Source organism: Lagopus leucura, unplaced genomic scaffold (assembly GCF_019238085.1).
Source record: "Lagopus leucura isolate 7727_CA_CO unplaced genomic scaffold, USGS_WTPT01 Super-Scaffold_100028, whole genome shotgun sequence".
In the NCBI taxonomy this organism is placed as follows: Eukaryota; Metazoa; Chordata; class Aves; order Galliformes; family Phasianidae; genus Lagopus; species Lagopus leucura.
The window spans coordinates 1,380,929-1,407,781 of NW_024962279.1; the positions used below are offsets into that span (position 1 = coordinate 1,380,929).

Genomic DNA, 26,853 nt, shown 5'->3' on the forward strand with positions numbered 1-26,853 from the left:
ATTTACAATTAACCTTTACTTCCATGTTAGTTGAATTTTACTCCTGCCTATGGAGGAGTATAATCTAAATACTATTAAAATAGAGTATGACTTCATATTATGTGACATCTGGTGACTTCCAATTATCTGTGTTTTGCCTGCCCACGGTGCAAAGGCAATTATGTTCTTCTGGTTGGATTTGCAGCAGTTTCAGAAGATATGATAATACAGTAGTGAAGGAGGGCAAGGAAGCACATTGGTTAGGAAAGACTTGCATGGGCTGATAAGTAGAAGTCAAGTATGTACATTTCAATTCTCATTCAAATCAGAAGCTGTTTACAGTAATTGTTTCCCATTATATCCCACTGACAGGTATTGATCAGCTCCTGCCTGTTTTTTTCAGAAACATGAATGAAATACAGAATCCACTTCTATATTTTTGCTTATAATCTCATTCTGCCTACCATGATTTTAGAATCATAGGATATCCCGAGCTGCAAGGGACTCACAGAAGGGTCTTTGAGTCCAATTCTGTAGAAGCTTGAAATTTATATCTGATAATTATCTTTGAAATAAATATAAATAAATATCTGAAGATTATATCTAAAAGTAATTATTCATCAAGTCTATTCAAATTTTCACAAATCAGACATTTTTTGTCACACAGTGTGGTTACAGGGTCCACTCTCATTAACTTCCGTACTTGCAGTAATTTTATCATGGTGTTCGAATCATGAAAAAGTGAAACAGTTACTCGACCAGATCTCAGAATATTGACCAACTTTAATTTTGCTCAAAAGCTGTAGCATAATGATTTCTTCTGTCAGTTACAACACATACTATCCATTCATTCATCCATCCATCTTGACAATCCATATGCTAAAAAGTGCATTCGTATGCAGTAACTCACCAGATTGTGACAATTCAGCAAATGATGTGACATGACACCCAACATGTTGAGGATTTTTATTTTAAGATAGTTACCAAGAAATTTACTTCTGAAGGAGAGTATGCTGAACTTGGCAAATGAGAGCTGCCCTGTAGTGTTGAGAAACAGGGTGCATTTACCTGCAAACAGTGATGATGGGGCAAAATATTTACTTTGCTACTGTGGTGGAATAATTCAGTGGGATCCTCCATGTCTGATAATAGGTGCTTGCACGAGTCCTAAAATTGTGTATGAGACTGTAATTACAGGCAGGAGTAAAATCCAAGCCATATGTGGCAATAAACACCATACTTTTGTGCTCTTAAGTTTCAAATTAAAGACAAATGGAGTCCCACCCTGCAATTAGAAGATCTTTGCTCTGAATGTTTGCTCATATCATGTAAAATGGAGAAACTATTTGTTTTCCTTACACATTTTTCCACACTGTAAATCTCTTTACACTTTGTGATTGTTTTTATTATGTGCTTAATATGCAGCTGACAAGAACAGTTCCAGCATGGCCACGAGACCTTCTCCTGGCAAAATGGAATGGATCATCCCGCTTATTGTGGTCTCAGCACTGACTTTTGTGTGCCTCATTCTTCTCATTGCTGTGCTTGTCTACTGGAGGTGAGCATGTTTCCTTTACATGCAGAAACTGATCATGGTTTAAAACACGTTTGGAATGATGTTTTTTTAGTGTGGTCCTGTGTTTTTTATTTTGTTGGATGTTATGATGATAGATGCATTAGTTATCTCTCTGGTTGCTGGAATGTCTCTGTTGGGTTAACTATTCAACAGCCTCAAATACCGTTTTTTTGTGTCATGAAATTTGGTTGCTAATAGCAATGTCAGAGCCAGCTGTAATGTCAACAGATATTTCCACAGTTAGCCTTAGTCTTAGCCGTGAGGAAAGATGGTCATGGGAGAAAAGCCCAGTGAGACTTAATTCCTGTGTGATCTTAAGGTGCTTGTTTTCTTCCTTTGTATTTCCATGAAAGGGGGATAAAATTATTTAATGCTCCTTAACACTGCACTTAGGAGCACGTTCTAAATGTAGCATTGGTGAAGTGTTCAGAAGTACAGATCCTGAAGGAAAAACATCCTCTTAAGGAGAGATGTCATCCTTTACACCAGTCGGGCTCAGTGGTGAAGGCTAGGTTTGCCACCAACAAACCAACTTCAGTTAATTTAGAAGAAGACAGAAGCTGGAGTGCATTCTTACGTCAGAACCAAAATTCTGAGACACCTCATTTGTCTTGTAGTGAAATGTAACCAGAGATTAACCTCAGAAAAGGCATTTTGGAATTATTTCAAAATCTGATTAGCCAAGACACAGAAAAGTAGCTTTGGTGAGGAATAGCAGTCCATTGATCATTTTATTTGCAGAATCAGTTAAAAAAATACCAATTTGTTTTCCAGTACCCCCGTTTTGCTGATGATCAATGACAAATTGTCGAGGCTGGGAACATTCTAAAATATATTAGTGAATAGATAACAGTACTCTTGTGAAGATCATTTCTCTTTATATTAGCTAATAATTGACATGACTGCAATAAAACAAGTGAATAAAATTTCACTGATACATGCGTAGAAGCCGAAATTGGAAAAGGTACAAAGATGCCAGTTCAGTGTCCTGCTCTTCAGTGTACCTCTTGTCCAAAATCTCTCCTGTTTTTCTTTCTTCTGGAAGAGTAAACTTGGTCACATTCATACCAGCCAAGCCCTCAAAGTATATGGCATATTCTGAAGCTCTGTAGTGTAGGACTAGCTTATCTTGCTTCAGTACAAAATGCTCTGCTAGGGAGGAAGGATTTGGAGATAAAATGCTAACAACCATTATGGAGAGGAATGTTGGTACCTCTCATTGTTTGAAAAACATTTACGTTTCCTGCAATTTCACTAATGGATGGAGATAAATAATTGCAAAATTAGTATTTAATCCACTTAAAGAGTAACAGTGCTGTCCCTGAGAGAATATTAAGGTTTGAAAGAACTGGCTTAGTGATGAGACTAATTTTGGTAAATACTGCTTTTTGTAATAGATCACAATGTTATTCAAGTCTAAAATTAACATACATTAATTAAAGTTAAATGCTTTTTATCTTTCAAATTCCTAACCATCTACCTCACAGCATTTTTATTTGCTTAGTAATAACAACCTAGCAGATAAATCAAGGGAAGTACAGGAACAAAGGCTTTAACTGAAACCTGTAATATTTGTTATTTTGCGTACAGACGGCAGTTGGATTTTATCTGTTCTGCATAATTTGCATGAGTAGTTAACATTCATCGATAGCTTTGGTAAAAGTATGAGTGTATAATATATTTAAGCCTTTGACAACCATGGATAAATTTGTATGCGTATAGCTGATGTTAAAAAAAAAAAAGTTAGAGGTTAAAAATTAATACAGACATGGAAACTGTGTCAAAAGGTTTTTTTTTTATAAATATGAGGCAATAAATTGAGGAACGATAAATAAACTTGAGGGTACTCGTTCTCAGTTCAAAATAATGCATTTCTAGTTCATGGCTCCGAGGATTTTTTAAACAAATACAGAACACGTATGTAAGAGAAGGGAATGCGTGTTTTAGGATAAATCAGCAAGCAGCCAGAACACAAATTGTCCACGGTAACATTTCACGCTGTGCAGACCATGTCATTGAAGTGGTAACACAACATTTTGTATGCCCTTTTCAATGTGATTAGCATTCTTCAGGGAAAATAAAATGTTTATCTCTGGGAGTGCTTGAAAGTAAGGGAAAAAGAGAACCTCAAACAGCTCAGAGTGTCATTTACAAGTTGGAAAGGAACAGTGATCTGGATTTTCAGGAAGAAATACTTAGCTTGAAATCTAATAGGCAACATATGGAATAATTTGCTAAATAACACCATCAAAGCAAATGGCATGAAGAAGAGTTTGAGACAGATTTTTCAGTAAGGGAAACGTGCTATAGAAGGGGAAGATGCTGTATGCAGAGAAACGCTTGTTGTAAAAGGATAACCCTCAAGGGGACAGGCGTGCTGGACCAAGGGGTCTTTTCTTGCACAGCAATTGTTTGTTCTCTTGTGAGAAAAAGCATTGAAAAATACCACCCAGACAAGTAGAAAATGCAGAAGAGACATGGCTACCCTTTGGCAATACATCACAAGGGTAAAACAAATGATATTTTCACTTTTGCATTTCTGAGCATTTGTGGGATTACAAGACTGAAGAACAGAGGTGACATAAGTAGAACAATGAAGCAGAGCAAAGCCTTCTGCTTCTTCACATTGCATTGGTCCCCTGTTATGCAGGGACCAAAATAAGGAATTAATGGTCTGCTTATGAAGGTTTGGCAAGACGTTTCTCTCTGTTCTGCTCCTTTGTAACTCATTCTGTGATACAGAACAAAAGGTAAGTTTTGTGATGATATATTGTAAAGAAGCTTCATTTTCCCTTCACTTTATGTGAAAAGGAGAATCGTAGGAATCAGTCACTGTTTGATGAAGCTTTCCCTGTATCTATGGAACTTCCATGCTGTGTTCATTAGAGGCTTTTTGTAATTTAACGTATATGGGAATGATTTGTCCCATTTCTGAATAAGACTCCCTTATTTGCAGAGGTAATTTTCTGTTCTTAGTTCCTTTTCCATGTGGATCCTGGACAAATGGCGAAAGGATATGACTGATGTTGATGAGAAAGGGTCATTTCCTTTTTAGCATGATAGCCATCTCAGTAATGAAAAGGGATGGGAACTTACAGGCAAGCAGCAGTTCTGAATTACCTTTCCATTGAAGTTTCTTAAATCCAGTACTTCTAATGGCACTACTGTGCAAAGAGATGTATGTGACCTTAAGTTGGAAGAGCAGAAAATAAACTAGGTCAGCATAATGAAACTGCAAAAATTGTCCTGTCTGTTATCCCAGAACAATGAAGAGAGCGTCACTGTGTGATGACCAGGAGCCACGGGGTGCACGGAGGGTGGGTAGGAGTTCCTCTTCCTGGGCATGGGGGCAGTTTGTTTCCATGCATCTTTGATTCTTCATAAGGAGAAGCTGGCCTGGCTGGTCCTTGTGCTGCCCTGGGCACAATGAAGGGAGCTGTTGCTCCCAGTTCTAAAACCTGAAACTGGTATCTTTTAGTGTTGAGTCATAGCAGCATTCATTCCTTTCAGACTGATTCCAGAAATTGGATTCTGTTTGGACAACCATAGTTTTGGAGAACTATTCACTCTGATTTTAGGATCTTTCTTTGGAGTGCTACTAGCTCATACAGAGCCCATTCAAGTGTGTACATTGAAAGCTGCAGTTTACCAAGCACATGATTTCTGCATTTCTGGGCATTTGTTTTGCATCTGTGATTTTATATCCAGACTCAGTACTGTGAGATCATTCTGCAGTTCTTCAAGGTCAGTTTAAAATTTGACTTCCATGTTCTGCATTCTCTGCCACTGTTACTCTTAAAGCCTTTTCTATGAACTTTGAGAATCACAATGTGTTGGTAGTGACCTCCAAACTATTTAGGGATTGAGTGTGACTTCAGTTTTTTTTGCAACACGACGACTCCCTACAGCATGATGAGCCATACTATGGCTTGAAGCTTTCTCTGTAATCTTCTTGCACATTGAACAAGTCCTGAACATTGACACTATAAGGAAAACCCGAGGTCAGTGGCACTTTCTTTCTCACAGAGGTGTAAAAGTGTGAATAGGGTTAAGAAATCAACTAAAATACTGAGATGCACATTGCATTCTGCCACTTCAGAAAAAAACAATATTTTTAGGAGCGACTGGTGACCTTCCCCTGTTTGTTTTCCGTTTTGATTTTTAATCTAAATATTACATTGCTATAGACTGTGATTTCAAAGGGAAAAATAAGCAGAGAATATTAAGACGCAATTAAGATTTTAGAGTTTAGCCAACAGCAACTTTTAAATGGGAACTAAATTATAGCCATTTCTCATTTTCAGCTAAGAGGAAGAAATTAATTCAGCGCTATAGCTGGAGAGTTTTCTGTTTCTTTCTTTTCTGCAGATACCATAATTCACCTCTGAATTATTGCCACCATCAACACTGTGATCCCAAAGACAAAGCAGGAATATTGTATTGCATTTCTTATTAAATCAAGCTGTTTATACAGTGCTAATATGTTTACATTCAGGAGGGATTTTTGGAACAACACAGCTGCTGCCTTTCAAAGAGCAAGCAAGCTTGCATTGCTTGTTTATAGCCTTGTGTGTATAAGAGACGGCTTGGGAAAAAGAGGCCTTTAAATTTCCTTGGGCAAAACCCTATAGAATTTAGTAGAGAATATGAGTTTTCTTAGGTTTCTAGTAAGCATCCTGCTGAATTGAACAGAGAGGCCTTGGAGCAGGTCTTGTGACACAGCCTCACACTTCTCCAGCAGTACTTTTCTGCACAGAAGGAACAACACTGAGCACCAGGAGATGCAAGTTTGTTCTCTGACTCTCATTGATTTTCTGTGTGACCTGGGGCCAACTCACTTACAGTTTGACGATCTTGTTGTTGAACTTGGTGGCAAAGACCTCATTGGGAGCAAGCTCAGGTGTTCAATATTTCAGCATCTGAATGCAATCACTGGTGAAACAGCACCAGAAAAAGGATTGGTTTGCTGTATTTTTAAATCAGTTTGTAATTTAGAAATGAAACCTGCAGCGTAAGACCAAAGGCTGTTGTAGTTATCATATCTAATTACCATGGCTTGGAAAACTGACATTTGGTGTTAAATTCTGGGGAATATGGGCTGTTCCATTGGTAGGGTAGTGCAAAAAACTTCATTGGGAAAAGAAAAAGTAAAGAGAACTTCTTCCTGTAGTAGGTTGTAAAAAGTGCTGAAATGGATGCTTGAACCTATCTCTTGCTTTTATTTTATGAGTACACAATGTGTTGTTCATCTACTGTACTGATTGAAAAAGGAGCATTGCAAATTTACAGACCACTGTAAAATTGCTCGCTCACAGTGATAAAAGCTGCTTCAGCTTATTCTAAAATATTTGTGATTCTGCTTGTTTTCTCACTCCTGGACTTGCTAGGTAACACTTTCTGAGAGCTGATGTGTTGATTTTAAGAATGCCTCAGGTGCAGTTGCTCAAGTATTTATTTCAGCAGCAGTGGTTTAAGCAGCCTCCTCCATTCGTGCCCTCGCACTGCCCTCTGTGATACCAAAGCAAATGTTTGTACAACCATGTGATGAGCTGGATTGAGAAATAATCCATGTTGTTTTTTTTTCTTGCTCTGATTTAAACTAGATTAGTTCCCAGTCTGGTTCATGCAGTAACCAGAGTTGCACTGGTGTAACTGAGGGCCCAGAAAGAGGCAGGAGGGATGGGGATGCTCATGCTGACACTGCTCGGGTGATGCCTGAGGACCATGTCCAGGTGCTTGTGCTCTGCTTGAGTTCAGCGGTGCCCCAGAGTGCAGCCCATGTCATCACAGCCTGTGGGGAGAATTAACTGACAAAGAAAAGAAATTTTCTGAGCTGAGGCGGGCAGCACGACAGGCAGATGAGAAGAGACATGGAGGTAAGTTGTGTGCCTGAAACCCATCCCTGTGTCCATCTCAGTTCTGAGGTTGAGTAACTAATGTGCCCTGCACAAAACAAACACGGCATGCATCTCTGGGAACGACTGTGTGGAGTTTGGTATGATGAAAAGCAGCATCAGAGGAAGCTCTGCCTGGCAGACAGGGTCCAGCCCAGCCTGGTTCTGGAGCCCTCTGATCTCCCTGCCTCAACCCAGGCAATGCAGGAAAAACACTCCAGGCTTTGTTGCAGAAGATGACTATATTTGATTTTGCCTGTGCTGGAGGAATAGGTACTGAAACACCAGGCCCTGCTGTGTGCGGTATCTCAAAGCACTGTTCGTTTTCATTACAGGGAAGCAGCCTGTGATCATCTCCCTCTCATCTCAAGCAGGGAGTCGAGCTCAGCTTTTGTGCCCATGACAGGCAGCTTGCTTTCAAGCCTGAAGCTTAGGGCAGCCACCAGTTGCTTGTTCTAGCTGTTGGCATCATTCTCGGAGCATTCATCATGGGGAAAATCAATATGAAAACTTCTCCAACTGCATCTCTTCTCTTTCATCCAGCAACGTGCAGCCTGGAGTGAGGAGAAGAGCTCATGAGGAGAGCCAAAGTGTGGTGTGTGGCTGCTCTTCCTGACAGGCTGTGGAGTTTCATCCTTTTTTCCTGTGGGGATCAGGAAGGGATCCAGGCTGGTGGTTGGGCACTGGGCGTTCCCATGTGCAGGAGCAGCTGAGCAGGTCAAGCACAAGTTAGGCGGTGACACTGTGGCCCGTAGTGCTGTTCCTCCCCAAACAGCTCCTTCAGGACTTTCAGAAATCATGGGAGTTGTCAGTTGTTATAGTAACGGACCCCCTGCTGCTGAATTGGCCCTGAGATGCCCATTTGGGCTTTTGAACAGACTAGCTCATGCTCATTAGACAAAAAAGAGAGAGAGACAGATTTGCAGATGGAAAGTTGCTTTTTAAGCATGCTGGATGATCTGTTAAGAGCTAGATTGTGTAAAGGGGCATGTTATCTCATTATATGCCTGTTACTTTTACTCTTCTTTAATTAACACTACTTTTACTTTTTCTTGCAAAACAGAATTCTGGAAGAGTTCAGTTTCCTCATCGGTGAGGTCAGTAGTGAGCTGCTGCTTTAAAACAAATAGATATTGCCTTAAGAAAGCAGAAAGAAAAGAAGTTGGAGTGGGATTTGCCAAGCTTAAGTATCAGTGGTAACTGCCAGGACTTTGAGCCTGGGATGTCCCACTTCAAGGAAACAGCACAGTCTAGGTTTTGCTTCAGGTTCAAATCTGTGCAGCCCCATTGATGTTAGCAGAGTGACTTTTGAGTAACTGGTATCAGATAAAGCAGACCTTGCTCTGGTAAATTTGAGTCTGCAGATGAAGAACCTGTATCACTTTAAATGGGTTTCAGGAGTATGCAAGTGCCATAACAAGTTACTTCTTGCCAGGTACTTGTAGCCAGATTCTTCTTCTGTCATGCATGCCCAGCCTTCATCTGAATTTCATGAAGCAGTGTTCTCCTCACAGCTGTCCTGTAAATGAAAAGCAAATCCAAATTTATGAGAGGTTGGTGTATCTCTAGGTGTAAATGAGAGAGGACTGTGGCTATTCTTGTGCAGTTTACCCTTGCTATGAGGAAGCTGGTTAGACCAGATGGGCAGGCAGGATTCTAGCTGTGAGGATGCAAGTGCTCTAGTACATGAATGGGACCTGCAAGGAATAAATGATCTTCTGCATCCGTTGTGCTTAGGATGAGGAGTCTTGGGCTTAAATTGCAGCAAGAGGGAAATTTAGGTTTGATGGTAGAAAAAGCTTTATGACAAGAAAGATAATAAAGCAGTGGACTACAGAAATTCCATCATTTTTGGGCTCTGAAAGAAGGTTAAGGAGCCATTCGTCAGGCACACCACAGGAGTCATTGATCCTGCATGGGAGCTCAGAGGCTCATTCTGCGCAGTTCTGTGGTGTGAGCTTTAAAGCACGCATGCAACTGTAAGAAAAGAGGAGTTGTGTGACAAATTGTCCTGTGAATCATAGACTGGAAGGCTGAAAAAGCATTTAGAAGATACAGTTCAAATGCATCACATTCAAAGTGAGTAACATGAAGCCAATAACAAAGCACACTGAAGAAGTGTGGGGAGGAGAGAGGGAGGGCTACAGCTTTCGGCAGGGAAAGGAAGATACAAAATGGGCAGGAAAGAAACTGCAGAGGCAGCTTGCAGAGGACAACTGTGTCAGGAGACATGCAGGTTGGTGGAAAAAATCTGTTTGGAGTTTCATTCCATCTGTTCTCCTGCAGCAGGGAGCCTAAGATTATGAAAGAGTTAGGAGAACAACGATTGGAAGTTTTTAAAAAAAGAGCAGAGGTTGGTGTAGTTGTGGTTTGCTACCCTTACTGTTGCCCAAGGCACTGCTATATTGCCTATGCCAGTACTGCCATTATCAAAAGCTAGTGCCAGCTTGAGGCCAAGGTGACAGGGGAAAGGACCTGCAAGCAAGTGAACAGTGTGACCAAATCAAACCAGCCCTGGAGATGTCGTTACATTATCTTCTTGCAAAAGAAGCAGGACATGTTGATTGCTTAAAGATTCATGTCCCAGAACAGGCAGTCCTGGTGGATTGTGATTATTTTCAGCGGTGCCTTTAAATGAGGACTCTTACTTGTAGCTGTGCTTCACAGCTTCTGTAGGGTTTGTACATGTGGGTCAGTTGTGAGAGCATTTTTTTCTGCCGGCACTTTTATGAACTCAGTGGGAGCCCAAATCTGCATCACCTTTTTTTAAAAGATAATGTCAAGCATGCAATCTTAAATCAAACAACAGGAGAATGCGTGCTTTGGTTGTGGAAGACTGGAATTCAAAATACGTTGTCGGTGACCTTCAAAACAACAAAACAGCCACCACAAGTTTTTATTTTAATCCTCAATTTGCTATAAAATGTGTCCTGTAAGAGCTGAGACTTGCAGCTCTTTGCTTTGCCCATAGGCCATCCAGTTCACTGAAAGGGACAAAGTCCCAACAGCAGATTGGAAAACTGCTTTTGACACACTGCTCACCACTCTAGAGGCGTAACAGCATTTCCCCAGTATGTGCAGAAATACTTTTCTCTGGAGAGAGCAAAGGGGAGTAGGCAGGGGCATCCCAGGTCAGGCAATGAGAAATCTGTGGCACAGCTGCAATTGATCTTTCTGTTTTGTTTCTGTGGAACTAATTAAACGGATTAATTCCAGACACTTTCTCTGTAAATGCCTTCCACACTGCTGCTGTAGTAATGAGATCTTGAAAAAAAGATGAGCAAGATTTGATCTGTGCAGTAACCAGATAAAAAAAAAACTATTTTGTGATGCTTGATTTTGAACCAGTATTTTTAAAATACTCACAAGTTTTAGTTAGCCTCCATTAAGAGTTGGTTCGTGAGCACTGGGAAACCTTACTGCATGAGGAGCATGTGTTTCAGATGAGCACAGAGGGTGTTACTGCTGCCTTCTCTGACTCAGCTGCTAGTTCATTTCCAGGCTATTTTACAAGAAGCTTTAATACAACTTTAAAACTCTTGAAATGTGGCTGTTAGAACTACGAGTAGCTATTGAGAAGAGAAACAAATCAAATTTTGTAATCAAACTTTCTCTGAAATTAAATCAATTTGGAAAAAGAAGTGACAAATGAGAGTTTCTGTTAAGATACTGGGTTTGTACTTTCTGTTCCCCTTCTCAGCTGCAAGAAACAATTTAAGAACTTCCTGCTGTTTGATTTGTTGATAGTTTATGTTCTCTGTTCATCTGTTACTGGTTTATGTATGTTATATAATGTTTTAGTATGTAAGAGTATATGCTGAGTTGTACACAGCTATCTCTGTAGAAGATGTACCACATAAATTTGTAGGTTCACAGTTAAAGGAATATCTCAGATGAACTGTGAATGAAATATCCTGTAATACAAGTAGATGTACCCAGAGGGAACTGTATACCTCTGCTGTGAAACTGCGAATTAACCACAGCAGCCAGATGAATTATATTTTTTCTCTCTCCTTGTAACCATAAAATATAGCTATTGAAGTGCCCTGCGATGTCCTAAGTCCCATAGCAGCATTTGGACTAACATTAGCACTAGCTATTTCACAGCAGGATGTGGTCTGAGTGCAAAATTATAGGGGGAGAATATTAAATCAATTCAGCAATCTTAACAGGATGGATAAATACTAGGAATCAGCAGCCTAGTAAAACAGTAGCGAGCAAGGGTGGGCTTTTTTGCACTTCTCTTAAAATAAAGTGCCAGCCTATGCAACTTGGCAAAAACGAATGCCTTGGGATGCACAATGTTCCATATTGTGAATTCATTCAGTTTATTGCAGAGCACTTAGCTTGTTAAAAAGGAAACGTTTCTTCTATCAGTATGAATGGCATGCATTTCATTCTGCCAGCTTACAGGTCAGAATCCATTTGAGTTCTAACTCTATTTGAGTCGGTCCTAAAGGATAAAGAAAAAAAAAAGTTGACAAGATTTTTAAAATCATTTCAGCAAAGAAATTATTCTTTTTTTTTTTTTTTTTTTTTTTGCAGTGACTGTGAAAATAAAGTTCCCACTTTCCAATGGAAAACACAGTAATTAGGAAATTTGCAAATATAAATTAACCTGTGATTGGTCTTCGTCTTTATTTATGTCATTAAACGGAGTATTTAATTAGCATACATATTATTCAAGTTTCAATATAATCCATTTTATAAGTCCAAGTTCAAATATAAAATCAAAATGGGCTTGATGCACCCTATTGTTCACATGCAGAGCAGCTAACATAGATGTGAAGATATGATGTGAATTGAAACATTCATATTTCACAAGGATGTGGTCTGCGTTTTCTCAAATGATGGGTTGAACTCTTATTTTTAACTTTTTCCAATTTGCATACATATTAGTCTCTATTTAAATGATGTGTTAATTCTATTCATCAGACTTCAGTGAATGCTTCTAACTCTCCTGATAATCAGGCATAGAGGTCCCTGGAAAGCAAAGTATGGACTTTCATGTTGCAAATGCATTGTAAACGTGACATTTATCAGTGCTAAGCCAACTCATGTGGAGCACTTGGCTACAGTCAGTAGGGCAGAGCCCTTAATCTTATGCTTATGGTAATGGCTGTCATCTCTGAATAAGAACCTGACACCGGGTCCCCAAAGTCTCTTCAGAGATGGTTGGCTCTTCACAAGCATTCTGCCCTCTTGACGTTAGAAATGCCAGTTTCTGGCATTTTTTCTGGCAAATGCTCTTTGGAAGAGAGAGAGAAGGTTGATTCAGATCCTTGCACAAATGGCTTCATGGAAGTGGAGGATCAAAAATTCTCTGTTCAACATCATTTGGTGGTGGAGACAAGGATTTGGGGATCTGGCTCTGCAGTTCTCTTGCGTATTTGCCTTCCAGAGCGGGTTCCTGCAGGCTGTGTTTTCCTGAAGTCCAAAATGTGTTAGTGCTTCAAAATGTTCAAAAGAGTAGCCCTGGAAGCAAAAGCACAGGGGTCACAAAGTGCAAAGGACTCCTTTCTGTGGGTCTGTGAGCCAGGTCCTGACAGTGACAATCTATGAGAAGGAAAGGCATGAGAAGCGGTATTGGAGTTCGGTGCCTGCTGTTGCGTATTGATTTACCAGGCTGTGACAATTCATCTTTTTAATTCTAGGTATAAAAGCATTGTTATCCCAGTGGTAACAACTTGAGATGATAATTTCCCAAGGTTTTCTGTTGATGGGGTGAGCCCTAAGTGGTACCACACAGGGAGCTGCCATGTGTGCTCCGATTAATAAAAAAAAGTGATGAGAAGAAGAAAGATTCTTAGGCCATCATTGCAAGGAAATGCTTGACATCTTTAAAGGTCTCTAAGTTTCGTTTCCATCTGTTTTTTGCCGAGTCTGGGCCTTTTCAAAAGCAGCAGTGATGTGCTGTAGGGAATTAATTTAGCTCTTTGTGGTAGCTGAAGGTTAGAGTTCAACATCACTGTTTTTGTTATCCGCGCAGCTACACTGAACAAGTTCCCTGTTGTATAGTTTAAAGGAATAGGTGGGGACTACTAGAAAGAGACTTGTTGTCCCTGCAGCATAGTTTTATTCAAGATGCACAGAATAAGCGAGCAGAAGAGGAGAAATCACAGCATTTGAAATACATTCGCAGCAGCTGCTTCATCTCACCATGTCTGAATGTGTAATCTCACTCTCAGGAGCATTCTGCACAAGAAGCAGCTGGGCGCTTCTGAACATACAAGAAATGTTCCCATTTCACCAGCTCTTGTAATTATACAAGCTGTGCTTAGGCCTACAGAGAAATGAAAAGTCCATGTTTTATTGCAACTGTGAGATTTTGGTGAGTTTTGGTGTTGTCTGCAGAAATTAAGCTTCCACTTGGACGTCCAGTCTATCCCTTGCAATGCTTTCTTGCACTGGAAGAGCTTTGTACAAGCTTTTTGGAAACATTTAAACTATCTGCAGCCCACTTCTCCCTCACTCCTTATTTGAAAAGTGTGGGGTCCCATTGACTTCCCAGTGTCAATCTGGGGCAGGCTGTATTGTAATTCCCTGTGTGCTGAGCACAGAAAAAGATGGTTAAGAAGAGGGGCTTTAAACCATCTCTGTGCTCCTCGTGTTCCCCTAGCCTAGGGGTTACGATTCATCAGTTACACAGCACAGTGTGGGAATGCTCCCCTCCCGCACTTCCAACATCATTTCTCCTTGGTGCTCCAGACAGCAACTTCTCACCCCAGGGACAGATGCGTTGGCAGCTTCACACCTCATTTTTGTGGTGACTGAATGAACTTGCACGTTGTCATCACTCTCCACCAGCATTATTGTATTTACTGGGCTTTCTGTGCGGGAGTTAGATTTATGTGTGTTGGATGTTTTGTTACAGCTCATGCTCTGTTTTGGCTTTTTGGCTACATGTGTTTTCTTCTTTTAAAGTTACTAGTTGTATCTGAGACCTTACCACCAGCAGGTTGCTTCGTGAGAGTAAATATTAATGAGATGGCTGCTGATAGCATCATATACATTGAAACAAATGCTTTTATAATAAATGGAATTTATTATTAATTGAGTGGTTCGGAGATAAAGCGGGTAAAGTGACAAGCCCATGGCACAGCAAGCTGCCCTTTGCAGGAATCCAATTAGAAGTGTGAGCAGCAAATTGTAAGCAAACTTGCTGTAATTACATGGGGGCAGTACAAGAGCAGAGCATCACTTGGAGCCTAGGACCTGTCCCCATAAATGTCTCATAATTTTCTTCTATCAACATTTAGTTACTATGTCATGCTAAGCTTGCATTCTTCCACGTTATCTTGGCAATGCTGCATCCCATTGGTCTAAACAGACCAGAGGGAGTCAGTATGTTTTGAAATAAAAGGGCATATCATTTAGATGCACTGTGTTCTGCTACACGTCTGCCTGGGAACAGTGACTCATTCGTTAGCCCGCTGAAATTACTTTGCATTGAATAACCTGGGCTGATGTTACAGGGCTCTGCCTGACCACTTACAGCTACATTTGCCATTTCCTCAGTGAGGATGCTTGGGAACATTGTCATTCCTTTTCCAAATTGCAGTGCTTGTTCACGACTTGGAAAAATAGATGATTTGCTGAGATGTGTCATAGATAATGGTTAAATGCTGCTGCAGTAACCAAGTGCAAATTGTCACAGACGTATCTGGGCATCCATGCCAGCGGCTATGTCTGGTGTCCTGAGGAGTGATGTAAATTGTTCACTGGGTATGAATGGTTCAAAAAGAATTTTTCTAAATATTATGGATCATTTTCATCTGGCAGATGGAGTTGCGGAAGCTGCTATGGTGAGAGTTTGTGAAATTTAAGACATCCTGAGTATTGTGAGAAATATGCTTAGCAAGCCTAGGAAGTGAGGGTGCAGGATGCAAAATGAGGGTGCAGGAGTGAGGAAGACCTAAACACAGCATCTGTGGAGTCGGGCGGTGTTTGCAGGCTGGTGGAGAAGCATGTGAAAAAACAACACGGAGCAAGTCAATTTGTCTGTTCTGTCAAAATGGCTATGATCAGCCAGGAGGCAAATGAATAAACGGATCAACAAGTATTTCACACTTGTGTGTTCTCGACAGGAAATCACAGATCTGAAACCAAATGTCTGGGACAAAACTACCAGAAATAGTGGCAAAATACTCTGCTGTTTAGTCTGCATTTTAAGCATTTTTAGCTCACAAAACTCCTTGAATTAAACTATCAGAATAAAATAGGAAGGCTCGTTACTGCAGATCCCAGTTACCAACAAAGATGGAAATAATTGGGGTGGGAGCAGGGCCCCAGTCAGGGCTGGGAGCAATCTTTGCTGGTCTACTCGAGCACATCTACTGACATCTACAGTGGGGAGGACTGCTCTTCTTCCTCTCCTGAGCTGTCTCACTGCTGCACTAATGGCAGCAAAAGCCCCACTAAAGATCACTTGAGAACATGGAAATGAAGTGTATAGGTACAGTAGCTTTGAAATGAACCTGACTGGGTAGGGGTGTCAGCACTGAGCAGTTTGCCTAGGAGCAGACATCTACCATGTTCCTCCATGCCTGCCTTTGCAGCTGTGCCACTTTGTATGCTGTAAAAGAAAAGAAAACATGGAGACAAGAGCTTGCTTTTAATTTCCATGTCGACTTCTGAGCAGGTGCCTGATGTGCCAAGGCACATTCTTTATACGTTAAGAAGCATCCATAAGTATTCTTGAGATGCAAACTCCCATTCTTGAGGGTTTTTTTTCTTCTTTCCTCCAGTCCAACACTTGTCAACACTGAAAGGTTATAAAGAGCTTAATAAAAGGTAGATTAAAGCTTTGGAAATCATGCAAATACGGAGAGCAGTCTATAAGTAGAAAATATATTAAACAGTATCTGGTGCTAAGGGATTTGATGATTAACACTGGTTGACTGAATTTCTTCTGTTTTTCTCATTTGCAATGAACTTTTATCTTGAAACCAAATCTTCTCCTCCCCGTGACTCATTTTGTTATTAGATGTGTCCATGCACTGATGAAGACAACAGGAAGGCAGTGGTTTATTTGCCCAAGTGTATGCACACTGAAAAAGAGCTTGTCGTGAGGATGAAAGTGTTTCCTATCTTCAGAATGATTCTGAATGATTTCTTAAAAGCAAAGTCTCTTCTACATCTGTTGCTTTGTGATTTTTCAGTTCTTGACTCTTCTCTATAATTGGCGGTCTGTCAATATACTTCATGATAACGTTTCTGATATGCCTTGTGCTTTGATTCTCTCTGTGCAATAAATGTGTTTCCTTGACACTAAAATTCAAGGGGCTTTGAATGAGCCATAGGCTTGAAGCTTCAAAGATGTCCTTTCTCTTAATAAATTTTTTGAAGGAAGAAACTCTTTCTCATTTTGTTTCAAGTATTTCAGGATGATCCTGGTACTCCCCTCTGCCACATGGTGTACTGGATTATGCCCCCATGAGTTACTTACAGTATTGCTAGATTTTCTTTATTGTGGCTGATTTTGTCTATGGAAATAGTAATTTAAAATATGCATTGTTTTTACTTTATGTGCTGCTTTATTATGCATAAGCATGCTTAATACTGCATACTAATTTGGGATATTCATTTGATTCTTCTTATAATATTATCTTGGGATTTGTTTGATGTTCTTGCTATCGTTGATACTATTTGTTTTTTAGAAACACTCTTGCAAAAGTACAGAGGTGCTTAATGCAAATGCTAATGCATGGATCCTACTAATGCAGGGTCATTTTATGCTAATCTGTTAATTGATGTGGGTCTGATGTCTTTAGCAAAGGGAACCCAGTGGATATGTTTATACCGTTATGTTTATACCCAGTTTGACCAGAGCTCTACTTCAGGCAATACAACTTGCTTCCCTGCAGCATAGCCCCTGTTTGTGCAGGGCTATGCCCAAGGTACTTAGCTCAGCAGCTAAGGTGCGCTGGAGCAGTCAGAGCTCACACTACGTGCCTGCATCTCTCCTGGCATCCCAGACAGGTCATTGGGGTCTGACTCTCGTGTTTTTGCAGAGCTTGTTAGAGATGTATTCAGCATACTGGAGCAGAATGCACAGTGCAGTATTCTCAGTGGTTTGCTTAAGAGCAGGGCATGTTATTGTCTCTGAAGTTTGTGTTTCCTCATCACATTTGTTAACCTTTGAATGCAAGAAACTCATTAAAGCAATTCTTCAGACATGCATACTCCAGACTTCCCCAGAGCTCTGGAGTTGCTGCCACATTAGCACCAACAGCAGCAAGAAGTGAATCTCCAAATGGGTTGATTGATAGCGAGATTAATGATCCTCAAGACTTCTGTCCAGGTTTATTATTCGGCAGCATACAAATCTTTGCTTTCAGGGAGTTGGTGGGGAGGGAGGAGCAGCTGGCTGCCACCCGGTCTGTCCATATTAGTGTGATGAGGTGACGGACGTGGCTGTGGCAGAGCACTACCATTAGGGAGCGTTTTTCAGCATTCTCATTATCTCCCAGGTACTAAATAATTTGCTGCTCTGCTCTTGGTGCCAGCTGCTCTTTTCTTTTCCTTTGTGCTGTGCTTCTAAAGGTGTCCTTTTGTTCTGTGTCTAATTGTGTTCTAAACAGAGTCAAGAAATAGAACGTTAAAAAAATTTAAGTAGCAATTTCTTTTTGAAATGGACAGTGTAAAAAGGCCCACCTTCTGAATACACGGTGATGAAAAGAGGAAGGAAATAATCACACATTCAGTATTTTCCCCCGGCCCCAAATAATCTGAGCATGAAGTACGTCCAGCAGCGTTGGGAAATCTTCCTAGTTCTCCCATGCAGTTTTAGTCCAGGTGCAAGTGGGTATGTGTGATGAGAGAGCCTCCCATTGAGTGTTTCATTCTATTTAAGAAACTGTGGCATTTCTGCCTGAAGATGGGCATGGCCTTCAGAACAGAAAATCTGTGCTGAGGTTGCTAGCACATCCTTGTTTTATGTTAGGTTCCAGTCTGTGGCTTGAGATACCTAAAATACCTCTCAGTTAAATGTCCTGATGTCTCATTTGAAGGAAGGAAATAACTTTTTTTGCAAAGGGAAAAGCAGGGCTCTTCCATTTTGAGGGATTAGGTGAGTTTTCCAAACAAAAACGAAGTTTCTGCTGTCCTGTCTTAGCTGGGATCTTGTCTATATTGTGCTTCTTATAACACAATTTTCATCCAGATGAATTACACTTTGCATTAAAAATACCTGCATTTTAACCTCCTGGCGTGCTACCCTCTGTTTTTATTCTTTCTTCTCCTGAGATTCATCCTAAAGGGAATTCATGTCCTGAAATGATAATATCAAGTACGCCCAATTTTGTGTTCTTAGAGGTGCTACTAAAAGCTCCTTTCTAGTAAGAGGCAATCTTCTCTGATTGCTGCAGTTCTTATGATTACAGAACAACTCTTCACTCAGTTAAATTTAGCTTCCTTCGGTGAGAAAGTTTGAGGTTCCTTTTTAATATTACATTATGTTTGGGGCATTGGAAGTACACATCTTACAGGAACTGCCTAAGGAAAAGACTTGTCTTTGTTTCTCTCTGATTTTCTAGTTTTGCGGCGCAAATATTGCATTAAATAAGTAGTTGAGTGTGAGAGTGGAAAATAAATACTTCAGGCTTCCCTTTGGTTTTTAAAAACATACCTGATTTGTAAATGACTATAAGATACCACCTATAGGTTTCTCTACCCCACTTTTGCCTGAAGACATAAACATTTGAATGGTGAGGCATCCATGAGGAAGCTTGTTCTCCTGCAGTAGAAAATACTGATGAGTAAACCCATTCAGTCATCTGTAAAATTGCTGAGTGTATCCAACACAGCTGTTGTGAGTATTGATTAAAGCAGGAGGGAAGGTCTGAAGCTGCTAGCCCTGTCAGAGGTCACCAGGAGAGTAATTAGCTACCAAGTGTTACAGGGCCAAGTGTCATCACAAATAAGGTTTCACGACTGCCTTTGCCATTCTCCAGGGACCACAGGAAGATGGGAGAAGGAAGCGTGGAAAATGTTTGTGCTGAGTTAAACTAAGATTTATCCACTTAAAATTTGCAATTAAAGAGCTTTCTAAGTGCTTTTCTACACTGGCCACCTGGGTGCTTTCCGGTCACAGAGCTGATGGAGGGGGGAGGACTTGAAAGCAGCTCCTCTCGGTGCGTGTTGTCATTTTGGGACTCTTCAGCCATTTGTATAGCCTTCTAAAATGATTATTCCTTGCATCACGTCTGAGTTCAGTACCACGCGTGATTTAAATGGTTGTGTATTTCTGGTGCAGGAAGCTGCCATCGAAATCTCAGAGGATGGGGAGAAGAGGATTTTTAATTTCGTGGAGAGCTGTGCAGTCAGCTGGCAAACTTAGGCCGTCAATATTAAATTAGCTGTCTTTCTGTGTCAAAAATCCCCTGCCTTGTTTGCAGATTAGTTTTTCAGATGGAGAATTCTACCAGCGCTGTGTTCTCCATCCCAAATACAGTCTCTGAGTTTTGTCCACCTTTGTATTTTTTTTTTTCTATCTGCCTTTTCCCAGCATATTTCTTGTCTTTATTTCTCTGTGTTAAATTGTGCACAGTTGGACTGGTGGTCATTTAGCATTTGGAGCCTCTTGGCTTCTATGGGACTGTGTGTTGGTGTGCCACAGCTCACTGGTGTGAGAAAGCATTTGTCCTTGCTCAGAGGAAGCCCTCTGAAAGGGGCAGCCTCCTTCTCACCATTCTGTCTGCCGAGGAGTTGGCAGCTGTGAACTTCTGAAATCTACCCATGTACTGTCTAGACCTCTCAAGTTATCATATCTGTATGATGCGTAGCACTGCTCAAGAAGATTACAGGCAGAAATTGCTTTGTTGGGGAGAAGGCAAATGGCTTCAGGAGGGAGATGCAGGAACATCACAGGGAAATTTTCCATCTTTATCACCTTTCCTTTGCTGTCCTAATTTTTATGCATTCCTGCTCTGGATATCCTCCCATAGCTCAAGTTCAGTCAGCCCTCACACTGTTACTGTTCCGGCACAGCACAGGTTCTTTTGTAGAAAGCTTTTGGATTCTGATTGTTAAGCATTAAGACCTGAGAAGGAAAATAATTGTAGAAAATTGGAGCAATATAAGCCATTTTCTGGCTAAAAAAGAGTAAATGCAGATGTCCCTCTGATACAATGAACGGTGTATCAGTGCTCCATGCTGCTCACTTATTCATATTCATAAGATCAGCTTTTTCTGTGTGGTTTTCTCTTCTCTTTTTCTTCTGAGCGCTTGAGTCAGTTTTATTGCTCATAAAAATCAGTGACTGATGACCCCAGCTAGAGCAGTGCAGACTGCAGACAGCTGTTGTCCAGGCTCCCATCCACTGCTCCGCTGGTGACATGGTCGTGATTTGCAGCACTTCTGTTGTTTCATAGTCTGCGGCTCTTTTCTGAGGAGTCATTGCCAATTCTGACAGTGACAAATGCTTGCCAAGGAATAGTGAAGCTAGTTTAAAGTGCAGAGCCATGTGTTACCAGTACACTTGACTGCATACATACCCTGGTTTTGGTGCCAGCAGAAACCAATCTTAATTGTGTCTCCTGGAAAACATGCAAAACAGTTCAATGAGAATCTGAAGCATCTTTTCTTCTATTGAAAGTGAGAATGAATGCACAGAGGTAGTGAAAGGGATAATTTCCTGTCTTTGTAGCCCTATTTGGTTGTTACTTGCAGCCCCCCTTGGGATAGAGTGGCATGGTGGATGAATGCTTGTATCCAGGTTGCATTCAATAGAGAGCGAGCTGTGTCCTGTGCAGCCTGGTACGGAGGTCCATTGTAGGTCTTGGTTTGACTTCTACTCGGTCTGTCCTGCCCACAAGGCAGAGGCTGTGTGTGAAAGTGGGGTGGTTGCAGCACCTCTTCATTAACAAATGTACATTCTGCAGAGTTCCCATCTGTGGGAGGCTGTTTCTGGAAGAAGGGTACCCAGAGGACAAGGTTTGCCCTGCACTGATGACAGTGAATAGGCACCCAGGACCCTTTTGAGCCATCTGCCCCAAATTGGTCATGCTTTAGGAGGTAATGACCCAAGAATAGAGTGGCTGCAAAGAAACCAGGAGCATAGAGTTCCTTGGTGCTATTGCAGAAATAAAGAATAAATCTGTGTAGCCTTGGGGAGAGAATACACATTGGCTCCAGCCAACAGAAACTTCTACGGAAAGAAAGAGCAGATCCCTCGCGTGCAAGTGATGGATGACCATGCCACTCACTTCTGCGTGTGAGGAAGGACACAGCTCTTGGATGTCCCCAGAAAGCAAAGCATTCCTCTTTGATATTTTCCCACGTTCAGCTGCTGTTCTGATGATGCCAGTGAGCCACTGTGCAGGCAGTTGATTGCTCCACCACAGCAATCCCTTGCTGCTTCTCCTTCTGCCTCAGCTGCTCCTGGGCAGCGCGGGTCCCTCGCCTGTCAGCACGGATCAGGGGATGCTGCAAGGCTGAGTGCATGGAGCAAAGGCCAAATGCTGCCCTCCGAGCTATTCCCAGCCCTCATGGACTGCAGCACACGCTGTGTGCTTGTACCGGAGGCAAAATTAACTGAACACAAAGGTATTATCTTCTACGAGAAAATAAAATGCATCCATGCTTTCAGGCTGTGGTGTGATCTGGCTCTCTCTCTCGCTTTTAGATGAGTATAAAGGAGAAGCTGCTTGAGTTTTATTAACTAATAACCAAGGAAACCCTTTTGGAGTGTCAAAATCTCATGAGAAATCTCTTCTTTCACTGAAGCTAATCTGCTGTTCTGTTCAGCGGAGATGGAACAAGCATCTAACCCAGCTAATCAGGACCATCTCTCGGCATATTCTTTTTGCCTGCAGTGTGATAATAAGGTGCTTCTGCTCTGCATTTAACATTCTGCTGCTTTGCTTTAATAAAGCGCTGTCAGTATCTCTGCAAAAAGACTCTGGGCAGGGGGATGCACTCCCTAAAGCTGTCTTTGCTCTCCAGCCCCTGCCTCTGCCCCTTCTCCAGGGAGATGCTAATCTCGCAGTGTTGTACTTTCTGCCTTTCTGTCCATATGTGACAATTGTGTGTCTGATCGCCACAATCTCGCACAGTTATTGTACCCTAGGGAAAAGGAGCCAAAAAAGCATATGGGGCTAGAGAAAATGGTGTGCTTCACTGCACACAGGCGTATTTCAGACAACTGACTCTTTGGTATGGTGCAGAAAATATGTGGGGGCTCTGAAATCTTTTGGAAGTAAAAAATCAAAGCTGTGATTTCCTTTTCCTCAGCCAATGCTGAATTTGTAGGATTACTCTAAAATTAGTGTTTCACTTGCTAAAATTGTAATCATCATGGATGCTATTGACATCCAGATTGCTCATTCAGTAAGGACTGCTTCTGTAGGAAGAAAAAAACAACTCTATTTCTTTCTGCCCTATTGGTTTTCTGAGCAAATGGATACACAGGCACAAACATCCCAACATGTATACACACAGGTTAGAAATTACAAGCTGAAGTGCTCATCATGAAAGCAGTTGTAGACTTACACCTTGTCTAGCCCTGCATCCATTCCCACCTCTCTCCGTGGCTGCTTGTCCAGTGACTTGAAACAAGCAATTTTCTGCTCTCATCCATACTTTTTTGCAGCTCTTCCCATAGACACACAAATTTACTGCAGCCTTGTAGCCTTAGCAACTGCTGCCACTTAAGGTTTGTATATGGAGAAGGGTAATGGGCAGAGGATCGTGCCAGGAAATAGAAAGCAGCAGCCTGAACCGGGGAAGAAGGCAGATACTGAATTCTCTGACATGGCTTCCTGTAGATTGGATCCCAGCTATCTGTATGTATTACTGTGAACTCGATGAGTTTGCAAGAGGCTCCTTTGGATCCAGGCAACTGCTTAGCTAGTCAGGCTGAAAGATGGCCATAACCCAAACTTCAGAGCTTGGAGACATCTGCATGGCACACTTGGATGGATGCTCCCTCCTGGTGCTGCGCAGAGGAGAGGTGCAAGAGTAAGGCTGAGGTCCAGTAAGCAAAACTTGCTGGAAAACTCATGCAGTGAGTTTGTGGAGCCCCTTGGAAAAGGTCTTTTAAAGATTAGTCCACTTGGTCCTGCTGTCAGGATCAAGCCTAGTCTCATCAGTGCTGCCTCACACCGTCACTGGGAACCTCAGAAATGGGGGAGTCACCAGGGGTGTGGACATTGCAGGCTGCGTTCAGTGAGCTCAGGGGTAAACATGGAGAACTTAGAACAGCTGTGAGCAGGTTGAAAAAGGAGTTTGTGAGGCATGTGTTCATGTAACGTGCCAGTGTCTGGCATGCTATGTGATGTATGTGTATAAGGGTGTGCTTTAGTGTGGTGTCTGTAACTGAGAAAACCTTTATTCAAATTGTGTGGTGGTTGTCTTTTCAAAAACAGCTACAGAAAGTCTACAAGGCATAAAATACAGAATTGTTAATGACATTAATGATTGCAGCAAACTTTACTGTGTAAAATATTCATTTAATGTGTTGTTATTCCAGTGTTGTGCTCAGCAGAGATATGCTGCTCTGGGTATTCAGCTATCACCACCATGGGCTTTACAGTATCACACCATGTGATTATGCAATACAATTACATGTTTTGAAGCTATTAAGGAAAAGCTATCTTATGGCTGCATTAAAAAACCATAATGGTCGCCTATCAGAGTCTCTCAGAGTCTAAAATAGCAAATTACAAAAAATAATTGCTTTTCTTAAGCATCATCAGCTTTAAAAAATCCTGTAAATCCCTAAGTAAAGGTCTGTCCTTTTATCAAACACCTTCTTAAGGCCTTCATTACAAGGAGAAGCAGTTCAAGGATTTCTGACTTGTATTGACTCAAGGGAAAGAGTCCCAAATATATCAAAATCAGGAACGTTTTGCCTGTTTCATATTCATAGTTTCTTCTTTCTGTGTGACTGATTTATTCTGCTGTGTGCCCCCAGGGTGTGCATTGTCCAAAATAAAGGCTGCCAAAAAAAATGAGAACGGGGAGCAAGCGTGGTGAGGGCAGTTTAACCGTTGTGCTTAAATGCTGAGACTCCTGCACATCTTGCATCCTCATGTGTCAACTCACCTTATGGTGTTTCTTAACAAAAGCATACTGACTAAATAACTAACTTCAGCACAATGCAAGACGTCGTGTCTGAAAATAGAAAGCTGCTATGAGACAGTTACTCCATGCTGTGAAAGACGCTCTTTCCTGCTTCTGTATTGTCTTAAGTTGTACTTGTGCTGCTGCAGCATGTGCTCACATTATAAAGTGCTGTGATTGTGTAGAACAAAGTACAAACGCATAGAAAGCAGAAAGCAAGTGCCCATGGTTATTTTAGCTTCTGGTTTTGCCTAAGAGAGTGGTTTGCTTTTCAGCAACTTTTTCGCTCTCTGGCACGTATAGATGTTGGAAACAAAGGCAGCACAAATTGCTTGCACCATGTCAGCAAAGCCGGCTCTGCAGAGTGGGCTCTCTGTGTAGAGCACAATGCCCAAATTACAGAGGAGCAGACTGCAAGGCAGAAACTTGTAAGCCACTCCATGCAAATACGCTTCAGCAAGTGAAACAGCACACTTGACAAAAGGCGCAGCTCGGAGGTCGCCTGCAAACTTTGCCCAGGTGTTGAGCAGTTCATTAGGGGCTGCGAGGGGCATCTCTCTGCCATGGGAAGCCATTGTTAAGCGCCCTGACAGATGAGAGCAGACCCTTCTCTTGTCACAATAGCTGCTCAGACCAAGCAAGGCTCATTAAATATTCAGTTCCAGCCTCAAGCAGCTCATTAAGTCAGCAATGAGGAGTGACGCTGGTGTTGGAAAACCCTGCCTCAGTTAACATCACCATGCAGAGTCTCCTCGGATCTCTTCATGTTATTCTGCTCAGTACCTTTTCTGTGATGACCAGCTTGTGCTCTCTGCTTTGCATTAAATACAGGTAAAGAAAGTCAGGTGGATTTAAGTTCTCCTATTCTGTATGGGCCTTTTCAGTGATGAGTCCTGGGGCCCAAGCAATTTGTCTGTAGTGTTTTTCTGTAGTAATACAAGCTCGCAGGAGGAGGATGGGGTGAGGGTTATGTGGCTCCAGTGTTTTATAGTACAAATAGTAATGTCTGAAGGATAAGTTTTACAGCAGAACTTTTGTGACATGCAGCAGTTAAAGATGCTGTATTACCATCTATCCACTGTTACACAGCAGAAACTTTTACAGTAAGTAAGTAAGTAAGTATGTTGCCTGGAAATGTTGTGTCTTAGGTGGATTTGGCTTAAGTTGTATGCTGAACAATTCTTGTGCAGTTTTTGAATGATGTATTTGAAACCTGTTTTGCAACTGCTGACTTCTGTGAGTATACTTTCATTTCCAGTGGTACCTCAGAATAATTTGCAGTGGCACTTACGGTGGGTGGATGTCAGCTGTCAATGAATTAGAGCACACCAGAGCCTGGAATTAAAATTGAAACTGTTGAAAACTCAAATACGTTGTCTACTGGTGTTTTAAAACTGTAACATCTGCAAGTGTGGAGCAGAAGTGGAGAAGCCAAATGTGCAAAAGTTTGGGGCTTTTTCACACCATGAACATTTTTTCTTCTTTTTTTCTCCTTTAACAGAAAGTGTTTTCAGACTGCCCATTTCTATGTGGAAGACAGCAGCTCACCCCGTGTGGTCCCCAATGAAAGTATTCCCATCATACCTATTCCAGGTAAGGAGGACTTAATCCCTATATTTTTGCTATTTTAAGTCTTGTTTGATTACACAAAAAAAGAGAAGGTTGTGCTTGTGATGAATTGTGTGTTAAAAAAAATAGTGGTGTTGATGCTGCTGCATTCAATAGAAGGTGCTTTGTAATGGGGCTGTGAGTACCAATGTTGTACTTTTCCATAGGCATCTCTCCCATGTTGTTTTAATAGAAATTTCAGAATAACCTTTTTGAAATGTCAAAAGCACAAGTAACACTTCTTAAAAACACCAAGACATGGCATTCAAAGTGAAACCAACCTCTCCTTTGGGATGGGCTGGGGACAAAGAATGCACAGCTCCACTGCTCGCTTCAGGTCTGGGCGTTTGCCCCCCACTTCTGATGTGGGCAGAGGTGGTGTTTGCTGAGTCTCAGAGAGGAAATCAAGACACAAGGATAAGCACACAACCTTGAGTGAAGTTCAAAACCATCTGTTAATTTGGTATTAATCAAGTTATCAAAGGTCAAATTCTCCCCTCGGCTATGTCGAGAGCAAAGCTGGTTGCAGGGTTTAGCACTGTATTCTATTAATGAGGCATTTCCACTGGGAATTATCAAGGATCCAGCTTCCTTTAAGCAGTGATGACAGAGAACAGCTCGGTGTTATAATGGCCTTTGCAGCCACTGACTTGTTTGATGTTGCTTAGTTTCATGCACGGGATTAATGTACCCAAAATGTTGGATTGACCTCAGCCCATCAGATGTTTGTAC

The 26,853-nt window shown here is 41.4% G+C and overlaps 1 protein-coding gene across 1 annotated transcript in view; it reads left to right on the plus strand.

Moving 5' to 3' along the window:
• The window catches only part of PTPRG (protein tyrosine phosphatase receptor type G), a 373,912-nt gene that overhangs the window by 313,129 nt on the left and 33,930 nt on the right, over window positions 1-26,853 (plus strand). Inside the window, exons 13-14 of the mRNA XM_042880843.1 lie at window positions 1,405-1,537; window positions 26,015-26,106. Of these exons, the coding sequence (XP_042736777.1) occupies window positions 1,405-1,537; window positions 26,015-26,106 (225 nt within the window). The remainder of the gene's footprint in view (window positions 1-1,404; window positions 1,538-26,014; window positions 26,107-26,853) is intronic.